The sequence below is a fragment of the Staurois parvus genome, unplaced genomic scaffold, assembly GCF_062004578.1.
Source record: "Staurois parvus isolate SC_StPar_1 unplaced genomic scaffold, SC_StPar_1.0 ptg000662l, whole genome shotgun sequence".
Lineage (NCBI taxonomy): Eukaryota > Metazoa > Chordata > Amphibia > Anura > Ranidae > Staurois > Staurois parvus.
In genome coordinates this window covers 3,322,753-3,335,696 of record NW_028318458.1, presented here as the reverse complement: position 1 = coordinate 3,335,696, position 12,944 = coordinate 3,322,753, and the positions used below count along the sequence as shown (strand labels likewise).

Here is a 12,944-nt window from a genome sequence, read left to right as displayed (position 1 = left end):
AGGGTGCTCCCTTCTTCAGCAGAGCTGGGTTGAGCAGATAGAAACTTCAGTATGGCAGAGTTCCCATAGCAAGGAGATATTCAGCCACTGAGTGTCAGTGTTACAGCAGTTCTGTGTTACAGTGTTACAGGTTGAACTGCTGTACCACTGACACTCAGTGTACTCATGTAAATGGGAGGGAATCCCTGGTTGTCAACAGGGTCCTTGGAACTAGTGTGACTATCATACAGTTTCCCCTCAGTTACTTTTCTGGTAACATACCCAAAATTTGGTATTTTTTTTCATTTTCACTCAAAGTTACATACATAGTTAGTCTGGCAGAAAAAAGACAAAAGTTCAACCACAGAAAAAAAAAATTATAATCCTATACCCACAGTTGATCCAGAGGAAGGCAAAAAAAACCAGCAAAGCATGGTCCAATTTGCTCCTGCAGGGAAAAGAATTCCTTCCTGATCCCCCAAGAGGCAATCGGATATTCCCTGGATCAACTCTAAGTGATAATAGTAAACATGACAAATAGAGAGGGTGACAAACAATAATGAACATATGACAGGTGTTCTAATCCCTCTCCACATTATTAAAACAAAAAAAAAAAGAAAGTTATGCCTTTAGTTGTACTTTAAATTAAAATCTGTAACCCCTGCAATCCTGCCTTACTTCCTGCTGTATGGTAATAGATCTTTAGCATTTACAGTATTTGTATATTGGACAACATACATAGGGTAAAGGTAAAAGTTGGGAAATCTTAACCGCAAGTATGCATGGAGGGACTGAGGATTATATAGTAACACTGGCTAAGGTGTGTTGTCTGCTCTCCATGTAGTATATCTAAAGCTAAAATAGTAGTTTTGGAATAGAATAGGAAATTGTTAGAACCCCTGATTAGTTTTTTTCTTTTTGCTATGTCCCATGGGTGGACAGGAAGGGGAATGAGAGGGGATCTCTCAAAAAACATCTTAGTTGTCACTGGAACACTTTAACATTGGAAGCTTTCCATTTTATTTCAAACCCAGAGACAACTCAAAGTTTACATTTTAGATTTTCCATCAGATCCAGTGGCAATTGTTTCCAACAATTGTCACCAACAAAAAGTGGCACATAATTGTGAAGTAGAGGAAAAATGATAAATGGTTTTCAAAATTCTTTTAAAGTTTAATGCAGGTTTAGGTTATTAAAAAAAAAAAAGTATCCCAAGCTTTGAACATCTCATGGAGCACTGTTCAATCCATCATTCGAAAATGGAAAGAGTAATGAAAAGAGTATGGTGCAACCGCAAACCTACCAAGACATGGCCGTCCACCTAAACGGACAGGCTGGGCAAGGAGAGCATTAATCAGAGAAGCAGCCAAGAGGCCCATGGTAACTCTGGAGGAACCACAGAGATCCACAGCTCAGGTGGGAGAATCTGTCCACAGGACAACTATTAGTCGTGAACTCCACAAATCTGGCCTTTATGGAAGAGTGGCAAGAAGAAAGCCATTGTTGAAAGAAAGCCATAAGAAGTCCTGTTTGCAGTTTGCAAAAAGCCATGAGGGGGGACATAGATGAGTCCAAAATTTAATTTTTAACTTTTGTGGCCTAAAAGCAAAACGCTATGTGTGGCAGAAAACTAACACTGCACATCACCCTGAACACACCATCCCCACTGTGAAACATGGTGGTGACAGCATCATGTTGTGGGAATGCTTTTCTTCAGCAGGGAGAGGGCAGCTGGTTAGAGTTGATGGAAAGATGGATGAAGCCAAATGCAGGGCAATCTTAGACTATAACCTGTTAGAGTCTGCAAAAGACTTGAGATGGGCAGAGGTTCACCTTCCAGCAGGACAACGATCCTAAACATACAGCCAGAGCTACAATGGAATGGTTTAGATAAAAGCATATTCATGTGTTAGAACGGCCCAGTCAAAGTTCAGACCTAAATTCAATTGAGAATCTGTGGTAAGACTTGAAAATTGCTGTTCACAGATGCTCTCCATCCAATCTGACAGAGCTTGAGCTATTTTGCAAAGAAGAATGGGCAAAAATCTTACTCACTCACTTGCAGCTGTAAATGCAGGGAAAGGTGGTTCTACAAAGTATTGACTCCGGAGGGCTGAATACAAATGCACGCCACACTTTTCAGATATTTATTTATAAAAAATGTTGAAAACCATTTATGATTTTCCTTCTACTTCACAATTATGTGCCACTTTGTGTTGGTCTATCACATGACAAAATGTGGAAAATCTTAGGGGGTATGAATACTTTTTCAAGGCACTGTATATTGGGGGGATTTACCTATTGCTCCTGGGGAAAACCTGAAGTATTTTGTCACTGTGTAAGCAGGCTGCCCAGCTTCCTTTTTGTTGGCCGAGACATGCAGCTGGGCCCCAACTATATACATGGTCTTCAGACCTACTCCATAAAATTCTCTGTCCGAATCTACAGTGAATATACAGTACATGTGAAATGTTGATGCCAGACCTTCCTGTAATATTCCGCTATTCCCTGTCCACATGAATTACTTGCACTAAGAGCACTTATCTTAGAGCCCTACAATTCAGACTAAGGCTCCAAGAGTCCGAATACCCAGTGCCCATGGTACAAGGTGTCCTGGGTCATCTGGCATGTGTTCCATGAAGGAAGTTGGCTCTCACCATCCTTTCACCCCCCCCCCAATCACCACTCACTCCTGTGCTGACCAGGCTTGCACTAAGAAACACATTTATTCTTCTCCCCCATGCATTGGCTATGAACGTTTATTCTCTATCCATACATCACACAAATATATGCAAATGATTATCATCCTCCAACTATTATCGCATCTTTACAGAGCTTGTCCATCTCCATGATATACCTTTGGAGTATGTAAAATACAAAAATTTAGTTATGGGGCAATCATGGACACTCCCATCACCATCTCACAAACCTATCACCAAGACAGAGCACTTGGTCTTGTAGAGGGCCTTCCTAGCCCTATTACAACATATATAGTTGGTATCTGCATATGATTTTTAGGGACTGCAGTGGTGAATTAGGAAGGAGGACAGGATCTCTAAAGTTTAGCATGGCCTTACCTTCAGTTCACTCTAGTTCCATTTTGCAGGCCACGGCACAGCAGCCCATTCATTTGAATGGGCTGCTGTGCCCCTCAAAACACACGGAAGAGGTCCCTGCACCTTTCCAGAAATTGCAGCCCACACTGGGAACCGCATTTCAGTGAGGGTTCCAGTGCAGGTGTGATTTCCAGTGTGGGCAGCGTGCCATTAAGATCAATGGCACCCATGGGTCCCACGTTGTATGTGGATGGTTGCAGCTACGGGAAGTGTGGTCCCTGCAGTAGCTTCCACCAGCGCAAGTGTGGACTGAGGCATAACAATTATTTTCTTTTTATTCTCTCTCTTTTCATCTGTTAAATATACCATAAAAAAGTGTTTTGTTATTTGTTTGTTAAGTGCAAAAAGCCCTGTCAACCTGCTAAAAACCTAGCGAGATCCTAACCTCCTAATAGTGCTAACTATTCTCTGCCAGCATGGTCTCTGGTTGCCTACGTGGACTACACAACACCTCCCCATATGGTATGGAGATGAGGAGAGTGGAAGTGCTCTGTAGCAGTGGCATAACAATAGTCATAGTGGACACACATCTGCTATGGGGCCTGGGAGTGGAGAGGGGCCAATTAGAAGAGTTCTTATGGTAAATTATACATAGAAAATATGTGTGCATTTGAAAATAACACACATCCAGTACTGTGTCAATAGAGACTGAAGAGGTAGCGGTTGACACTGACCATGTATCCCTGTGACAGCTCCAACCAAGAAGAGGTGAAGTCAGACGTACAGGAGGAGACATCAGAATCATTGTCACTAGTCACAGATCATCTTTGCATGCTGTACAGTTGGGAGAATATTTTAGCTGTGTTAGCAGTGCAGATTTATTGCCATCAAAATGTCTCCAGCCAGCACTGAAATGAACTATGTATACCTAGCACAGTCTTCCAGAGACTGTAAAAAATCCCAGAATATCAGCTAAAAACTGGCAAAATAGTTGTCTGTCATTCTGCTAAAATGCCATGTGTCTACACATCGATCCATTCGTCGTAAATGTTCGGTATGTTAAAATGGAATTGGAATAGAATGGCCCAAAGATATGACAAATATGTTTTTCTCTTTTTTTTTTTAGCATTTTCCATAGTACACTATACTTGTTTTCGTTGCCCTTTTCTTCTTGCGGTTCTCTCTCTTGATTCTTGTACACTTAAATTCTTTTGTACGAACACCGTACTAGTTACACAATAATCATTAGATCTATTATCTAACAAGATAAAATTTTCACTCATGTTTCTTCGGAAATTTTCATATGGACAGCCATGATTGGTTGCCGGAAGCTGTGTACTAACTGTTAGATTATTGAATGATCGCTCTGATTGTGGTTTTCGTCCGATTTTCTCATCGTTTCTACTATTAGAGCCTCAGCCTGAATATAGTTTTGTATACTCCCAATATAACCTCCTAAGGGAGTGGGTCTGCATCCTGTGAAACACATACAAAGAAAAGCAGGAACCCTGCATTAACTGATTGTACTGTATATGCATTGTTATATGAGGAGTAGCCTGAATATGCTACCATAATAAATCTCTATGATGTACATTCAGGGTTCCTTACTGTAAGATGTGAGATTCATTAATATGAATCTTTTTTTGACCTCTTCCCACCGACCATACGCAGATAAGCAGCCTCTTGGCAGGTGGGCCTTAAAGCCGAGTGGCCGCATATGTGCGGTCCTGTATAAGCAAATGATCATGCTGAGAGTGAGCTCCCTGCATGTTCCCAGCACAGTAGCTGGTGGGGATCGGTAGGCTCCCAATGCATACTTGCGATCGGAAACTTTCCTATCATGTAACCGCTGTGACAGTCAGTCACAGTGGTCAAGTTACCCAAATGCCCACCTTCGCCTCCCAGCAACTAAAAGCTCTTAAAGGGCAGGGAGGCGGCAGCAGGAAGGGGTTAAAAAGTACTGTTCAATACAATATGTATGACACTTTCATTATTTTTATTATTATACAGTATTTATATAGCGCCAAAGGGTATGCTCAGCGCTGTACAGTAGCAAGGGGGACAGAACATGAGACAAGACAGTAACAATACAATACACAAGGGGTTCAAGGGCCCTACTCTTTCGAGCTTACAATCTAGGAGGGAGGGGAAGGTGGCACAGGAGGAGATGGCTGTGGGGGATGGAGTGGTGGGTGCAGTGGAGGAGGTTAATTGTTAGGTGAGGTCGGGTGTTAGGTGAGGTTGGGGTAGGCTTCCCTGAAGAGGAGGGTTTTCAGGGTGCGCCTGAAGGTGAGGAGGGTAGGTGACAGTCTGATGGATTGGGGTAGGGAGTTCCAGAGGATGGGGGAAGTCCTAGAGAAGTCCTGCAATCGGGCGTGGGAGGAGGAGACCAGGGAGCTAGAGAGCAGGAGGTCCTGTGAGGAGCGGAGGGCACGGGTAGGGTAGTATCTGGGTATCAGGTCAGTTATGTAGTTCGGGGCGGCATTGTGAGTGGCCTTGTAGGTCAGGGTTAGCAGCTTGAACTTGATGCTTTCATACTTTCATACTTATTTTATTGTATGTTATTCAATAAAATATATACATTTTCATTATTAATGTGTGAATCTTGGGCACCTTAAAGGTCCACTTCTAACCCTAACATTCAAAACTAGAAAATGAAAGTTAAATGTGAATTCCATGAATGGATGCCCCTTCCACCCTCCTCCAGGAGGTCACATGGCCCATCCAAATTTTGCTACGGGGCCCCACGATCTGTAGTTATGCCCCTGTTTCGTATTTCTAAAACCTGACCTGCCCTAGGGTGTATTGCTGTTTCTCCATAGACAGATATACACTTCAACCACCATTAAATTATTACAATCCTGTTGTGACATTTGTAGAAGATTACTGAGGATCTGAGTCACTTCAGGCTCAAAAGTCTCTAGTTCCATGTTTGTCCATAGGAGTCAGGGGCATAGAAGGCCAACACAACCAACTGGCTCTTTCATGGTAGGGACAGTTTTCTGTGGTATACAGAAAGTGTACCATAATCAGTAGTGTATTTAGGTTTTGTGCTGCCCTAGGCAACACAAAAAGTGTTGTCTCCCATGTTTCATATATGTACCTTATGGTCCAGACACTAACCTGCTTTTGTTATGATCTAATGTTATTGCTTGGTTCTTTGTACACTATTATCACAGAGGTCATTTGCTTTCAGGCTATACATGTGAAATGTTTTCCTTATGTATCATCTATACCAGCCTTTCTCAACCAGGGTGCCTTGAGGTTTCTTCAGGGGTGCCATGGCAAAAGTTCTAAAAATTACCAAAAACTTGTATACAAACCAGTGGGTGGAACAAGCCTGCCTTTTAGTTACACAAAGTCACAGGTTTTCATTCTGCACCATTATCACCTTCTAGCCACCAGCGTCCTGACAACAACTGACATCAACTGACAAGTAGGATGACAGCTGCATGAACAGCATCCTAGTTTGACCCTTCCCCGCCCCTCTCCATCAGTGCTGGGGTCATATTAGCTCAGTGATGGATAAAAACTGAGGGAGAAGAGAAACATTGGAATACTAGTCAGTACCAGTGTGCAAAAGTGTATTTGCTTTGGAAGAATTCACCTCTGTTGGGTGTCCTATATATGTGGATATTGCTGCCTTATATAAAACTATTAGAATAGTTTTTCACATTTTATAATGGGGTGCCCTTTTAAAATGATGGACAGTCTTGAGGCACACTATTTTAGAATGGGGTGCCTCAAGACTGTCCATAATTTTAAAGGGTGCCCTGGAACTGTCCATAATTTTAAAAGGTGCCTTGCTGAAAAACAGGTTGAGAAACACTGATCTATACATATATTTCCACCTCTGTACAACTCTGTTAATTTCAATAAAAAATTTTCAGCGTACAAGGAATACATTTTATTCTATACATTTTCCTTTATGTAATGTTACTAAAATTATAATTCTTGCAAAAAGCAATGCAGCTAATTTTATTTTTTTAAATTTGTGCCATTTTTTTAATTTAAAAAAACAAAAAAATTAAGGAGCAAAATTAATAACAATGGAAAAAAAAAGTTTTAATGGTTAAATAGAATAAATCAGCAGATATATAATACAGAATATGAAAAAAGGTCATTAGGGCTGAATGGGTTAATTAAGGCCTCATGCACACTGAGAAGCTCAAAAAAAATTTTTTTTTTGAGCTACAGGAGTTTTAAGCATCAAAAACATAGTTTTGCATATACATTAATACATGTTAATGTACACTTTAATGCACGCTTTTTCACTTTCAGTGTTTTGTATGCTCAAAAGCTCTTCTGAATGCACAAGCAATGTTTTTTTTTCTGCTTGTAAACTCCCCTGCCACTAAATCCCTGAAAACACCTATAGTGTGCAGGGCAACTGTTAGAAATCATGTACAGCCTACCTGACAGGACCCCTCCCCCGCCCCCCCCCAAACACATCAAAATTAAGTTTAACTAAAAATACATTAAAATCATTATTAGCGGACACAAGCCTAACATAAGTTACAAAATTCTTGCTAAATGTAAAAGACAAAACTGAGTTAATAAAAAGTAATGTGTGTAATTGAGGTATTGGGGCTCATTCAGATATGTTTTGTGGCCTGTACAGTGTGAATCAGTTTTTTTTGTTAAAATGTGCCTATTGCTGTGTACAGACAGCCTATGTTACGCTATGAGGATGCAGCGACTATATTAACACAGCCTCAAGTCCTGCGTGTGGATGCAGATGTATGGATCCCAAACCTTGACAGTTTGCATTTGTGGCCTCTCACCCACACCTATCATATTAGGACCTGTGGCTGTGTTCATACATCCGCTGCATCCTAATAGAGTAACAAATGGCTCCCACTGCACAGACAGCTCATTCACACTGTATGGGCCAGGTAACCCATGTGAATGAGCCCTTAATTTATTTTAAAAAAAAAATTTATTTTTTTAATTTTGAAAAATTATTTTTTACAATGTTAATATTTTTACTTGAAAAAGGATTTTTTACATATTTTAAATTATTTTGTACATTATTCTTTGGGGGTTTTTTTCACTGTGGGGGGACTTTGGTGAGATATTAAGGGTCTAAACAGACCCCTGACATCTTAACTTTGAGAAAGAGAAAGGAATTGAGGAAACAGATTTCATTCATAAACTGAAGCATAGTAAGCACAGTTTACTATACTTCAGTTATCTATGAACTCAAGAGTGATCGCTACTGATCACTCACTTTGTCCATTCAAAAAAGGAAGGGGCTGGTAAATTACATATTTACTGGCCCCTCCTTCCACTGTCCATCCTGACATGTCCACTGTACCTGCAGCTGTCGATGGGTACAGAGGGTGTTGGCAGTGCTGTGGGAAGGTGGGCAGGGGGCGGCACAGTGACAAGGGGGCACAGGGGGAGAATCAAAACAGCATGGAGGGGGATTGTTGTGGCGGAGGGGGGGAGAAATTGCAGTTATGATGCCCTGTGTCTGTGTCTCTCCTAGCAGCAGGGAGAGAAACTGCTGCAAAGAGCCACACAGGGAATCCTTCTGTAATTGCCCCTCCGCTGCACCGATTCCATCGGGCCCCCTACAGGAGGACAGGTGGTCTCTCCTTATCGGCGGCCCTAATATTATGTATGGACACGTAGGCTAACATGGACAGGAGTTAATGGGCAGAGAATAATAAAAGCTCAAAACAGCTCAAACAGATGTAGGAGCAGCTTCTTTGAGCTGCAGTGTGCACGAGGCCTAACGGTTGATTAGGAGGTTAAATAGGAACATATTTTCTTGGGTGAAAAAAATTCTTAATTTTCAGGTTGCTTTAATTCTCATCACATTTGGTTTAAACACCATTCCTTTGAGCTGCATATGAATGAAATGGAAATAAAATAATGCAACAGCCATCACATTTGGTAATCAGCTCACAGCACATGTAAATCAGCTTTAAAAGGTAGCTGCAGGTGGTTCAAGGCATTTCTTCTTCCAAATCTATTCCAAAATAAAAGGCAGTCAGCATTCTTAGGGTCCTTTCACATGGGCGGACCTGTTTAGCAGATGACAGGTCTGTGTCTGCTCCGCTGCTGCAACGCGGACACAGAGCAGCTAGCTCTCCTCAATGGGTGGCCAGATGAAAACAGACCACTTGTCCATTTCCATCCGACCCGATCTGACGGATGGAAGGGGAATTGGATCCCCATCCATCCCTTTTTTTGTGGATCAAATTGGATGTTGGCAGGTGTAAACGGACATAGAGGAGAATGGAGGTTCCGATTGGAAAAACGGGCAGGCGGATCTGATCTGAACATCCATGTGAAAGAGGCCTTATCCGAATTTGCGTTAAGAACTTTATTTGTGCAACACAAGGTTAGCAAGAAAAAGATAAACAAAAGGTTCAACAGACTGAAAAACCACAGAAATAGAACAAACAATAAGAACATTATTGAAGTTCCCCAGAAAGCAGCAAGCTGAAACATATACAGAATATATATCACATAAGTCAACAGAAAAAAAAAAAGTAAAAAGCAGCAGCACCAAAGTAAAGAGAAAACAGAGAACCTCTCCACGAGCATGTGTGGTGCAACAGATGGCCTTTTGAATTTTTTAATTACAGATTTAAACACCCCAGAGCTCTCATTGGGACATTGATCTGCACAGTTAGTGCTCCACTACTGGTTCTCTGTTTATATACATTGGTGTTGCTGCTTTTTCATTTTGTTTTATTCATATTTTTGTTTTAAAAAACTGTACATTACATTATTTGTATAGGTGGGCAGTCATATAAGGATACAGAGACCCACCCACATCTGGCTATGCTTTAGACTAGGATTGGCTGAAACGCGTCGGACGGGTTGCCAAATTTAATTTTGTCATTGCATAAAGTTCTCACCATGAATTTGGAAAAGAGTGCTGGTGTCAGGAATGGACTTGCCAATAATGGTGGGACTCACCTGCCTTGTGGGCTGCAGTACCAGGGCTGGCCAGCGGGTGCTCTCAGCAATCAGAGACTTACCCCTGCAGTCAGCCAAACACCTGAAGCTGATTGCAGGGGTTGTATTTAAGGAATGGTCAGACTCACAGTCAGGGCCTTGGTGTGTGTTTTTCCATGGGCCCCTGTATCTTGTATCCTGTGTGCCTGTTCCTGTTCCTGTTTCTGCCTGACTTGTTGCCGACCCTGCCTGATCCTGACCTCTGCTGACTTCTCCTGTTTGATCCCTGGCTTGTGACCCTGACCATTCTCTGCCTGACCCTCTGCACCGCGCTGCCCGTGAGTTACTGAACCCAGCTTGTGACCCGCCTGTTCCTGGTACTCCGTTTGCCCGTTTGCTACTGACCCGGCCTGCCTGACGACTCTTGCATTGTATGTATTGTTATCTGTAGGTGGTTTGGTTTGGTTTGTTTGCACTGTGTTTATGTTTAATTTTGCACTGCGTTTTGTATTGTTAGTCTTAATAAATTATATTGTTTATACCATATCTGAAGCCTGCGTTTCCCTGTGTCAGTCCACACACCTCTGGTCATACCCGGAGCCCTGACAGCTGGTTTATCTTTGTTTTTTAATCCAATAAAACAGCAATGTTTATAGATTGTATTTCTCTATTAAGCTTCTGAGCAGTGTTCCACACACGGTTCAGAAGCTCTGTTTTCCATTTCAGCTACTGATGTGCTAGAGAGCAAGTCTTGGCTGTCATTTTGACAGCTAGGAATTGTTACCAAGTACGGCAGATACAGCAGGGAAGAGGGGACAGGGTGTGCATTTTATAATGGTTTACCTCTAGAATAAGCTGCATTCATCTTTGGTCGTTTGATTTGTAATGAAAACAATTAATTATTTTTTTTTCCAGTGAGCTGCAACGATAAAATCCCACCAGCATGTAATAAAACTAAGGTATGTTTTTTTTCTTAGAACTATTATTTTAGCAAGGCACAGATTACCTTTATAAAGAATCCTTACACATTCTCTACCATAATGTAGTATTAAACCCTCAGTTTTATTTTTAGTTTAACACATCGAGCACAATAAAATAAACATTTTTCCAGTAAACTATTTATTTCAATTCTTATCCTGAGTACATCTTTCAATGCTGCTGGCTCCTGCTCTCTCAGTACTGTTTCCCTGAACTTCTGGTCTTTACAGGAAAGAGTTAACAGTGGAGCGTGCATTCTGGAGCCAGTCTGTTAGCTTGGAGAAGGAGGGGAGAGGAAAAGGGAGTAGGGGAGTGCCTTGCATTCTTAGGCTATGAGGCTGTGTGTTTTTATAGATGCACAGGGGGTAGGTAGACACAACTCTAGTCACTGTATGCAAGGGTGACTCCATAAAGATGCAGCAAGAGAAAGGAGCTACCCTGAAACGGAAAACCTGGGGCAGCGGTCATAACACCAGCTTAAAGTGAAACAGACAAGGATTAAGAGATACAGAATCTGCATACTCAGTTAGGCTACTTTCACACTGAGGAGTCTTGAAGCGCTTTTGCGCAAAAAAAAACAAAATTTGAACAGCTCAAGAAAAATGCTTCCCTATGTACAGTTAGGTCCGTGTATATTTGGACACAGGCACAATTTTCATACTTTTGGGTTTGTATGCCACTAGAATAAATTAAAATGAAACAATCCAAATTAATTTGAAGTGCAGACTTTCAGCTTTAATTCAAGGGGTTAAACATAAATATCAAGTACACATTTTTGGAACTGCAACCATTTTTATACGGGGGTGTACCTTTAGTGGAAAGGATGGTGCATAACAAGTGTAAATATAAAAGCACAAGCCTGTGACTTTAAAAAGCCTGGTTCCAGATGGATGGCCCATCCGCTCAGAAGGGAGCTGTGAAGGAGAGGAGCGCCTGTCAAGCGGGGACCACGTAGTTGCGGCATCCCAGGTGACATCACCATGATGTCCAGGAGACGGAGGGGAGGAACCCACGCTGTGGGCGCACGCAGGGAGTGAAGGCCAGTTACCGGGACCACATATTTCGCGCGCATGCACTTTTTCAAGATTTGAAAAAGCACATGCGCAAGGTGTTTTATATCACTACACACTCCACAGTGCCTGGCTCTTTGTAGAACTCCCTGGATTCACTTATGTGACTTACTACGGCTACAGTGGTTTTCTATCATTGATGACAGTGTTTGACTTGCTCCCATGGTATGTGCCCTTTTGCACTTATGACTACAGTGTTTATTAACCATTTTTATACACAGTCCCTCCATTTTCAGGGGCTCAAGTGTAATTGGACAAATGAATATAATAATAAAATAAAATGTTAATTTTTAATATTCTGTTGAGAATCCTTTACTGGCAATGACTGCCTGAAGTCTGGAACCCATGGACATTACCAAAGACTGGGTTTCCTCCTGTCTGATGCTTTGCCAGTTTATAACTGCAGCTGCCTTCAGTTGTTCGTTGTTTGTGGGTCTTTCTGCCTTTAGTTTTGCCTTCAGCAAGTGAAATGCATGCTCAATTGGATTGAGATCAGGTGCTTGACTCAGCCATTGCAGAATATTCCACTTCTTTTCCTTCAAAAGCTCCTGGGTAGCTTTTGCAGTATGTTTTGGATCATTGTCCATCTGTACTGTGAAGCGCCGTCCAATCAACTTTGCTGCATTTGGCTGAATCTGGGCTGACAGTATATCTCTAAACACTGCAGAATTCATCCGGCTACTTCTGTCTTCTGTCACATCATCAATAAACACCAATGACCCAGTGCCACTGGAAGCCATGCATGCCCATGCCATCATACTGCCTCCACCATGTTTTACAGATGACATTGAGTGCTTTGGATCATGAGCTGTTCCAAGCCTTCTCCACATTGTTTTCTTCCCAACATTCTGGTACAGATTAATCTTAGTTTCATCCATCCAAAGAATGCTTTTCCAGAACTGGTCTGGCTTTTTTAGAAGTTTATTGGCAAACTCTAATCTGGCTT

General features: G+C 41.8%; 1 protein-coding gene across 3 annotated transcripts in view; it reads left to right on the top strand.

Moving 5' to 3' along the window:
* Positions 1-12,944, top strand: part of ADGRE5 (adhesion G protein-coupled receptor E5) — a 157,544-nt gene that overhangs the window by 100,403 nt on the left and 44,197 nt on the right. For all 3 annotated transcript variants that reach the window (XM_089651780.1, XM_089651779.1, XM_089651778.1), the window contains one exon: positions 10,866-10,909. In XM_089651780.1, coding sequence (XP_089507906.1) covers positions 10,866-10,909 — 44 coding nt within the window. The remainder of the gene's footprint in view (positions 1-10,865; positions 10,910-12,944) is intronic.